Source organism: Macadamia integrifolia, chromosome 10, assembly GCF_013358625.1.
Source record: "Macadamia integrifolia cultivar HAES 741 chromosome 10, SCU_Mint_v3, whole genome shotgun sequence".
NCBI lineage: Eukaryota > Viridiplantae > Streptophyta > Magnoliopsida > Proteales > Proteaceae > Macadamia > Macadamia integrifolia.
The window spans coordinates 33,863,534-33,873,910 of NC_056566.1; the positions used below are offsets into that span (position 1 = coordinate 33,863,534).

General features: G+C 41.2%; 1 protein-coding gene across 2 annotated transcripts in view; it reads right to left on the minus strand.

Annotated features, from left to right (window-relative positions):
- The window catches only part of LOC122091476 (TOM1-like protein 5), a 28,629-nt gene extending 19,159 nt beyond the window's left edge, over positions 1 to 9,470 (minus strand). Inside the window, exons 1-2 of one of the 2 annotated variants that reach the window (XM_042661450.1) lie at positions 9,067 to 9,470; positions 4,634 to 4,808 (exon numbers count right to left, since the gene is read on the minus strand). In XM_042661450.1, coding sequence (XP_042517384.1) covers positions 4,634 to 4,734 — 101 coding nt within the window. In that variant the 5' untranslated portion in view covers positions 4,735 to 4,808; positions 9,067 to 9,470. Of the gene's footprint in view, positions 1 to 4,633; positions 4,850 to 9,066 lie in introns of both variants that reach the window. The other variant, XM_042661449.1, reaches the window with a different exon arrangement.
- Positions 9,471 to 10,377: the final 907 nt, after the last annotated feature.

Consider the following 10,377-nt stretch of genomic DNA (forward strand, 5'->3'; position numbering starts at 1 on the left):
CTTAGCCCGTGTGCTGTACCTGCCTTGCTCACGCCAAAGAAAGATGGCACCTGACGTATGTGTGTTGATAGTAGGGCCATCAATAAAATCACCATCAAGTATAGATTCCCTATCCCTAGGCTTGATGATATGCTGGATATGATGGCTAACTCTTTGATCTTTTCGAAGATTGATCTCAAGAGCGGGTACCACCAGATTAGAGTTAGGCCTGGAGATGAGTGGAAGACAGCCTTCAAGACGAAGGATGGCCTCTTTGAGTGGTTAGTCATGCCTTTTGGCTTGTCAAATGCACCTAGCACCTTCATGAGGATAATGAATCAAGTGCTTCAACCATTCATTGGCAAGTTCCTAGTGATTTACTTTGATGACATCCTCATCTATAGTAAGACCCCGTCTTCCCACTTGGATCACTTATAGAAGGTTTTTCATGTGCTCTTACAAGAGAAACACTATGTCAACCTCAAGAAGTGCACCTTCATGAGTGATCCTGATAAAGTGAGCGATTGTAGAGTGGCCTGAGCCAACTAATGTCCATGAGGTAAGAAGCTTTCATGGCTTAGCCACTTTCTACAGGAGGTTCATCTCCCAGTTTAGTTCCATTATGTCTCCTATCACCGATTGCATGAAAAAGGAGTTTCAATAGACTAAGAGTGCTACGAAGACCTTTAATGAGATTAAAAAGCTTATGACTGAAGCTCCAGTCCTGCGCCTCCCAGATTTCTCTAAGGTCTTCGAAGTGAATTGCAATGCATCTGGTATTGGGATAGGTGGCGTCCTAGGACAAGAGGGCCACCCTGTTGCCTATTTTAGTGAGAAGCTTAATAAAGCTAGACAACGTTATTCCACGTACGACAAGGAACTCTATGCGGTTGTCCAATCACTGCGCTATTAGCGACATTACCTTTTACCACAAGAATTCGTGCTATTCTCTGACCACCAGGCTCTAAGATACCTGAGCGCCCAAAAGAAACTTAACCAGAGGTATGCCAAGTGGGTTGTTTCTCCAAGTGTACACTTTTGTACTCAAGCACAAACCTGGTGTCGAGAATACTACTGCAGATACACTGAGCCGGGTGAACATGTTCCTCAGTCGCACCAATGCTAGGAGTTGAGCTAGTGTGATACTCCAGGCAATGAGTGTAGAGGTTGTAGGGTTCGAGCGAGTCAAGGACCAATACCCCACCTATCCTGATTTTAGTGATCCATTCACTTCCTTGAGTGAAGGTAACCCGGTCAACCGCTCGGACTACCTACTTAGGGAGGGCTTCCTTTTTAAAGGAAGCAAAGTGTGCATTCTCAGGACTTCACTCCGAGATTTCCTGATCTGGGAATTGCATGATGGGGAGTCACTGGCCATTTCAGTCGATATAAGACCATCACCCTCGTTGAGGACCGATTCTTTTGGCCAGGGCTGAAGAGGGATGTTGCTAAAGTTGTGAGTCAATGTAGGACATGTCAGACAGCCAAACAACAAAAGCAAAACACGGGATTGTACTCCCCTATCCGTTCCCCATTCCCCATTCCCCATTCCCCTTGGCAGGACCTTTGCATGGACTTCGTGCTTGGTCTACCAAGAATTTCGAGAAGCCAGGATTTTGTTTATGTGGTTGTGGACCGCTTCTCGATGATGGCCCATTTCATCCCATGCTCTAAGACCTTCGATGCATCCATAGTAGCCAGACTTTTCTTTAATGAGGTTGTCAAGTACTATGGGTTGCCCCTCACCATAGTGTCAGATAGGGATGTTACGTTCACCAGTCATTTTTGGAGGACCCTATGGAGGATGATGGGCACGAAGCTCCGTTTCTCTTCCGCTTTCCACCCTCAGACCAATGGCCAGACCGAGGTTGTCAATAGGAGCTTAGGGAATTTATTGCGTTGCCTCATAAGAGAACACCTTACCAGTTGGGATCGAGTCCTTAGCCAGGCTGAGTTTGCATATTATAGTTCTAAAAACCGTACCACTGGTCTGTCCCCCTTTGAGATCTGTTCAGGATACCAACCCCGGGCACCCATAGACCTTATCCCAGTAGTGTCTAGTTCCAGGGCCTCCCAGTCAGCTGAATCTTTTGCTCAGCATATACATGATTTGTATGCAGGTATAAAAAGACAGATAGCACTGAGCAATGAGCAATGAGCAATACAAATCGAAGGCAGATGTGCACAGAAGGCTACAAGAGTTTCAAGAGGGCGATATGGTGATGGTAAGAATCAATCCGCAACGCTTTGTTAGGGAAAAAGCGAGCAAGCTACATGCTCATAGCACAGGTCCGTTCAAGGTACTCAAGAGGATAGGATGCCAATGCGTATGTCCTTGATCTGCCAGCTAGCATGGAGATCAGTAATATTTTTAATGTTGAAAACCTAGTCCCATACCATAGTACCTCTACCTTTACCCCTTTCTATCCTGATGACCTTGAGGACTTCCCCTTCACCATTGATGAGACTTCTGAGCCAAGCCAACCACTTCCTCATTACCACCTGTGCCTGAAGTCACGAGAAGAACTGAAGAAGTTGAGGAAATCCTTGATGAGAGGATTGTGTCCACACACACTGGAGGTTCTAGAGAGTTCTTGGTCAAGTGGCGTGGACGTCCGGAAATTGACAACACCTGTATCACATTACAAGAAATCCAACAACTCAACATAGACCTGCTTGAATATTACATGAGCTCTAATTCACCGGAGGTGAGTTCTTCCAAGCCGGGGAGAATTGATGGAGACATCAAGGTGTACAGACGCAAGAAGAAGAAGAAACAGCCATCTTTGTGGCTGGAAGAATAGAAGGAAGTAGAAGAAAGAAGAAGGAAGAAAGAAGGAAGAAGGGAGGAATTGACTAGCCCTACCCAATGCTGGTTGATTCCCTCTCTCTTTCCTATCGCCCAAGATTTTGTGGGCCCCATTTGATTTGTTGTTTTAGTAGGTTTATTTCCCAGTATCTTATTTATTTAGATCATTGAGTTAAGTAGGAAACTAAATAACACTCCTATTTATTATTTTAGGAAACTTCTTCATTTCTGAGATTATGTTCCTAGATTAGCCTTTTCTTTTTTTTAGTAATTATCCTATTATTTATGTAAGTCCATTGGCCACAATGGGAGAATTATTGAATGAACAAAAAAAAAATGAAAAAGGCAAATGTCTCTCTCTCTCTCGCCTCCCTCTCTCTTTCTCGTCTTTCTCCCTCCCTTTCTCGACTTTCATCTCTCTCTTTGCTGTTTTCCGTTTCTCTCTATTGCTGCTGCCGCTGCACTATTGCAGCCACTGTTTGCACAACTGAAGGCCATGCTCCTTGGATAGATCCCCACCTGGGTTGCCGCAGACCTCCTCTTCAATAACTGGGTTGCTGCTGGTTTATTCTACAATAACTGGGCTGCTGTTGATCTCCTCTTCGATACTGGACTGCTGCTGGTCTCTCCAACAACTAACCAAGAACTCTTGAACACTCAATGGATTTTCTTCAACAACAACAGCGTGGATAGCAAGCTTTCCACCCTTGGGGGACATCATCTTCTTCTTTTCTCCTCAGACCAGGACAGTAACAAGGTAAGTAATCAAACTAAATCCCCCCCCCACCTCCATTAATCCTTGTTATATGTTGCAGCCCATTAGCATTGAAACCAGCCCTTGCCCCCTCATTTATACCTAATTTACCTACTGTTTTAAGTCTTTTCTTCTTCACTGTTATATCTCTAAAACCCTTGCTGAGTTTATACTTTAGTTGGCTGCTAGAGGACATTGATTGTTTGCATATCTTATTTGGTGTCTAGATTGATTTGTGCTGAACCTAACATTCGCATGACGTTTGTTCCCTTCCCCATGTCCCCACTTGAAGCTTTAGTAAGTTATTATGTGTTTTTTCGCTTAGATTGATATTGCTCCTAGCTACATGTTGATTTGTCATTATTTATTGCATGTTGAATCTTGTCTTGTTGAGAATACCTAAACCCCAACCTAATCCCAAGACCCCCCCTTAAGTTTGTCTTACCTTAATTGAGTCACTTTTGTAGGGACCCTAGTCTTCTAGGAAATCCCCTACATCACACATGTTGGACATGGGTGCAAGTGCAACACATATTCTTCACATTTGGGCTACAAAGAAGTAGATACAAGTCAGTTATGTGTTCAATAGGAGAAAAAAAAAACTCATCAAAGGACTTACATACCAGCCAATGGGAAATGGGAATTGGTTTGGGTAAGTAGAAGTAGAATTCATTCAATTGGTCTTTTTTTGGATTGTATCTATAGATATCCCACAAGGGAACATCAGTACAGCAGAGCTGACTTTGAAAACTTGAGTGAAGACTAAATTAATTATTAGATTTCTTTCCCTTAATTGATCCCCCTGTTTCCTCTTGACATCATGGCACGATGCTGCCATGAGTTTTGTCACCAAAGTTAATTCTCTTCTTGCAATTGTCCGCTCCTTCCTATCCAAACTAAGTCGTACCAAGAGCGATGGATACACCCCCTTAATTAGCTTTTCCATTATATATGCATGGATCAACTAGACTGAAACTTCTCATAATGAATTTAAACATGTAACCTACCTATCCAACACCAACACTAAGAAATCCAATACATTATTAGGAAGCAAAGGAAAATAAATAACAATAGAAGCACTATGAACATACCCTTGATCACGTGTGATTAGTTCACAGATTTCTATGTTCTTCATCCAATCCATTTCTGTAAGTTTATCACTTGTCGCTGAATTGACGAGCTCAGCCGCCATACCTGCTTCGTTATAATCTCAAGCTTCAAGCAGGAATAAAATTTGCACAGCTGTGAAAGTGAAACTCGTTATAGCTGCAAAGATGTGACACGTATCAGAGCAGTCCGCAAGCCCCCTATGATAAGAACAAGAATGACTAGTGAGACACAGTACCGCCAATAAATCTATGGTTCATAAATTTATGCATAAAGAACAAGTAGGGAAAATGTGCCAGAAGTAAAAACTGTAGTATCAAAATATCAGAGTAATTCCAAGCAATCTATAGGATCAGTTGGCCTTGTGTTTCCCTTAACTCCTAAGAGCATAGAATTAAGAACATCTGTAACTATATGCTCCAAGAGACCAGCTAAGCAACAACAACAACAACAACAACAATAACAACTCAGCCTTATCCCAACTAAATGGAGTCGGCGACATGGATCCTTGCCCTGCAATCAGCTCTCAACATCCTCATCTCTGCTACCTTGACTTTTTCTACACGATGCTTCTTAACTGCCCAACATTCCGCACCATACATCATAGCCGGTTATATGACTGTCTTACAAAACTTTTCTTCAAATTTTAAAAGAATACGTCGACTACACAACAATCAAGACACAGCTCTCCACTCATCCTATTGTAATTCTCTATGAAACATCATCATCTATATCGCCTTATTTATTTATGATTGAGCTCAGATACCTAAAAACAATCACTTTGCCGAATCTCCCTCCATCAATCTTCACCACCACATTATCCGTCCTCGTGCAACTAAAGTTGCATAACATATACTCCAAATTCATTCTACTTATCTTTAAACCTTTTGATTCCAAAGTTAATCTCCATAACTCCAACATGGCATCATAACTACAACAACATAAAAACAATGTAGCCTTATCCCAACTTAATGGGGTTAGTCACATGGATCTTTGCTCTCCAATCAAATCTATTCAAAGTCATACATAATACGAGGCCTAAGCTAAGCATGTCTTTCCTCACCACTTCACCTGGTTATTTTAGGCCTACCACATGCTTTTTTAGTTTCTTTTATCTGAATCAAATCACTCCTGCGTACTGGGGCATCCCAACGCATTTGTTGAATATAGCCATACCACCTCAAACAAATCTCCCATAGATTATCATGAATCGGTGCTACACCCAACCCGGTTATCGTCATTCCTTTCTTTATCCTTCCTAATTTTTCCACATCATCTCAACATCTTTATCTCAGCTAAACTTAGTTTATCTATATGACACTTCATAGCTACCAAACATTCTGCACCATACATCATAACCAGACGTATGATAGTCCTACAAATTTTTCTTTAAGCTTTAAAGGAATACGCCAATCACATAACACTCTGGACGCACCTCTCCACTTCATCCATCCTATTTTAATCCTTCAAGAAACATCATCCTCTTTGTCACCTTCATTATTTACGATTGAGGCCCGATATCTAAATAATCACTTTGTAGAATCTCTCTCATCAATATTCACTACTTCATTAATCCTCCAAATGTGGCTGAAGTTATACACCATATATTCCGTCTTAGTTCTACTTATCTTAAGACCTTTTGATTCTAAGATAGATCTCCAAGCCTCCAACTTGGCATTAATCTCCGTTTTTTTCTCACCCACCAAAACAATATCATCAACAAGAAGCGCCAAGGAACCTCCCCTTGAATGTCTTTGGTTAAATCATAAGCGCAAACAAATAAAGGCTTAAAGCTAATTCTTGATGCAACCAAAATGTAATTGAAAATTCACTACCTTGAACCCCCCAAATTAATCGTGTACACAAATTTACTTGAAAAACTTCTCTTCTCTAGCGACTTCATCATAAGCTTTTTTCTAGGTCAATAAAAATAATATGAAGAGCCTTCTTGCAATCTGTTAGTCTTTCCATCAGTCTCCTAAGTAAGAAAATAGCTTATGTCGTAGATCTACCCAGCATAAAACCAAACTGGATCTTTGTAATAATAATATCTCATCTCAGGTAGGTTTCAATAACTCTCTCCCATAATTTCATATTATGACTCATTAGTTTTATGCCTCTATAGTCACTACAGCTCTACATACAACAATAAGCTAAGCCTTATCCCAACTTAATGGGGTTGACTACAAGGATCCTTGCAAAACAAAGTAAGAAAAATTTTAAAAATAAGAAAAAAGAAAATGATAAATGGAAGTGACAGAGAAGTGACAGTAAGAGGAATGAGGCACAGCCCAGCAAAATACGAGAAACTAAGCTAAATAGGGTTGGCTACATGTATCCTTGCCCTCCAATAGGCACTATCTGAGGTCATACTTAGGACGACCTAGACTATGCATGGTCATTCATTACAACTTCTCCTATGATTATTTTAGGCATGCCCCTGGATCTTTTAGCACCTTCAATTGTTATCATATCATTTCTCTTTACTCAAGCGTCCTTAGGCCTCCGTTGAACATAATCATACCACCTCAAATGACTTTCTCAAAGCTTGTCAGTAGTCAAGACCACTCCCAAATCAACTCTGATATGTTCATTCCTTACTTTATCCTTTCTAGTTTTGGCATACATCCATCGTAACATCCTCATATCTGCTACACATAATTTCTCTATATGACACTTCTTAACTATCCAACATTCTGCCCCATGCATCATAGCCGGTCTTACAACAGTCCTATAGAACTTTCCTTCAGGCTTTAATGGAATACGTCAGTCACATAGCACTCCAGTCACCCCTCGCCACTCCATCCATCCCACTTTAATTCTCTGTGAAATGACATTTTCTATGTCACCTTCTTTATTTATGACTGACCCTAGAGATCCAAATTAGTCATTTTACGATATTTCTCTCTCCTCAATTTCCACCGTGTCACTGTCCATAATATAGTGGCTAAAGTTACACATCATATATTCCGTCTTCGATCTACTGATCTTAATGCCTTTTGATTCCAGCTCTAACTTAGCGTTAGTCCCAACTTTTTTTCTCATCCACCAAAATGATATCATCAGTAGAGAGCATACACCATTGGACCTCGTCTTGAATCTTCTTGGTTAACTCATCCATAATAAATGCAAAAAAATAAGGGCTTAAGGATGATCCCTGATAGAACACAATCGTGATTGGGAATTACTTACCCAGATACCCCCCACAAATCTCATGCTAGTCACCACACTCTCATACATCTTTAATTATATTCACGTATATACTCGACACCCCTCTCTTCACAAGAACATGTCCAATTAAGTCTTTAGGGACTTTGTCATATGCTTTTTCCAGGTCAATGAATACCATATAGAGATCCTTCTTGTTAGCTCTATATAATTCCATGAGCCTCCTCAGTAGGTAAATAAGTTCTGACGTGGATCTACCAGGCATAAATCCAAATTGGTTCTCCGAGATATGAGTCACCCTTCTCATCCAGGCTTCAATAACCTTCTCCCATGCCCTTCTCACTACAGCTCTGAATATCACCTTTAATTTTGTATCTATTTTTCAGCTAACCATTTCTCATAACTAAAGCACATTAAAAAGCCAAAGGTGAAGGTGCATAAACTGACTGAAGAAGCGTTTAACAGCAGTATCAACTTCAAAATCAACCTTCCATGAATCAACAGCAGAGAAACAAATAACCACAGGTTATATTTCAGATTCTTGAAGCAAAATAATGAAATTCAATAAATTATATTTCCAAAGCCAAAAATTAAATAAACGAAAATCCAATGTTGTCCTGTTCCGATTGACTCTAATTGACTCTAGATCTAACCACCCTCCCCCCCTCCCTCCACCTGTACGGTGTCCATAAACATGTACCTTTTGATTCAGCAGTTCGCATTTGTGTCTCAACATTCGAACCTCCTGCAAAACAAACCTAAGATAAAATTGGCAGAGATATTGCAGTGGAGGTTATGTCCCATTCCTCCCCCTCGCCCCACCCCGCCTTAAAGTTTTCTGGCCACTATGGTATGCTCTCACACGTCAATGGACTTTCAGTAAACTTCCATGTCTCTTAATAACCCATTTTGATAAAGAGTTGCGCAGATTTTCCAACTCGAAGAACAAAAGATCACACAGATTTACCGATAACCACATTGCCCACTATAAAGTAATAGAGATCAAGCAGACTTCCGTTGCCAAAACTATGTAACCGATGCCACAAAACCAAAAAGGAACACATTTCAGAAATAAAAGATCAGAAGAAAAGGAAGAAAGAAAGAGAATCATAAAAACAAACAAATAATAAATTTCACAAGCAAGTTCACAGAAGTCATAGAGATCGATCTTCCCAAATCAAATTCCATCCAAAATGAACTCAAAGATGCCATTTTCCTCTCCAGAGCAAATGCAATTGGGTATACGAACCTGCGAAGATCCACAGAACAAAGCCATAAAACCCAGCAATTGAAACGAAAATGAGTAATCAAAAGCCAAGAAGCTTCAGCATTTCCAGGCAAAGGAAAGGGTTTTGCTTTCCTCTCTCTTTCTTAGGTGCGGACACTGGACAGCTATTCTTCTTTCTTTATGCAGCAAAAGTAGTGAAGATCCAATACGATTTTGAGGAGGCAGAGGTTTTGAGAGATGGGTTGGAGCTTGTGCTTTTATTTCTGGCAATCGATGATAGCACCAACAGCAATGTGACACCGCCATCTATATATAAAGGTTAAAAAGAAGGAAGTTTTAAAGAACTGAAAATTAAATAAACAGAGATACAGAAAGGGAGAGACAGAGGTTGCTTTGCTGGCTATGCATCGTCGGATTCGCTTTGATTATATCCGATTTGTTATGTTCTGTCCCTTTCTGGTTTCTCTTTTCTGATTCTTTCTGGGTTTTTCAAATTGGAAAAATCATGAAGAGAGCTGCAAATCATGTTAGTATAGGGACATACCTGTCGTGTGATGGCTGATTACCGACTCATACACCACGTGAAGTCGTGAACTGTTAATGAAGGATTCTGATCCTCTCCACCGCGGGATAGAGCCCAGCTACATCCAGTGGCTGGGAGTCCCTTGAAGGATCTGAATTCTCTCAAACAGCGAGTATTTGACGGCTGGTAATATTCGAGTGTTTTTTAATCGTTGAATATACATTAGAGAGGCTGGTGTATGAAACAAGATCTCGCTCCCCCTTGAGATGGGATTTAGATCCTCTTTAGCTTGGGGTGGCTGGAGAGGGACCAGCCAGGGTTTAAGTGTCCCCCCCTTTGATAAAACAGGAAATAGTAATTAGGAGAGAGAGTCACAAAACCTTGGCTTGTTCCACTCCAACCGCCTATCTGAACCCCTTGGGGTGCATGTCTAGGGCAAAAAATCATTTCCAATGCGTTGGGTGCCCAACTTAGCATTTGAAGGTTGGGAGGACCTATGGTTTGTATATGTCAAATGTCAGGGTTGGGTGCCCAACGCATTGGAGAGGAGCTGATCTGTGCACTTAGGTGTTGGGGTATGTGTACGAGAAAATTGTATATTCTCCCATGCCATTATAGTCCCAACGCACGTTCGGTGGTTGGGAGGACTCGAGCACACACCCCAACACATGTGCATGCACCCCCAGGTCCTTTTAGTCTTTTGATGCGCTTTGGGCCTTAATGCCATTAGAGAGGATCTAAATTTGTGCCCGGGGTGCTCCCAGCCCATGTATGTGTGAGCTCTTTTATGCATTGGAGAGGGTCTAAAT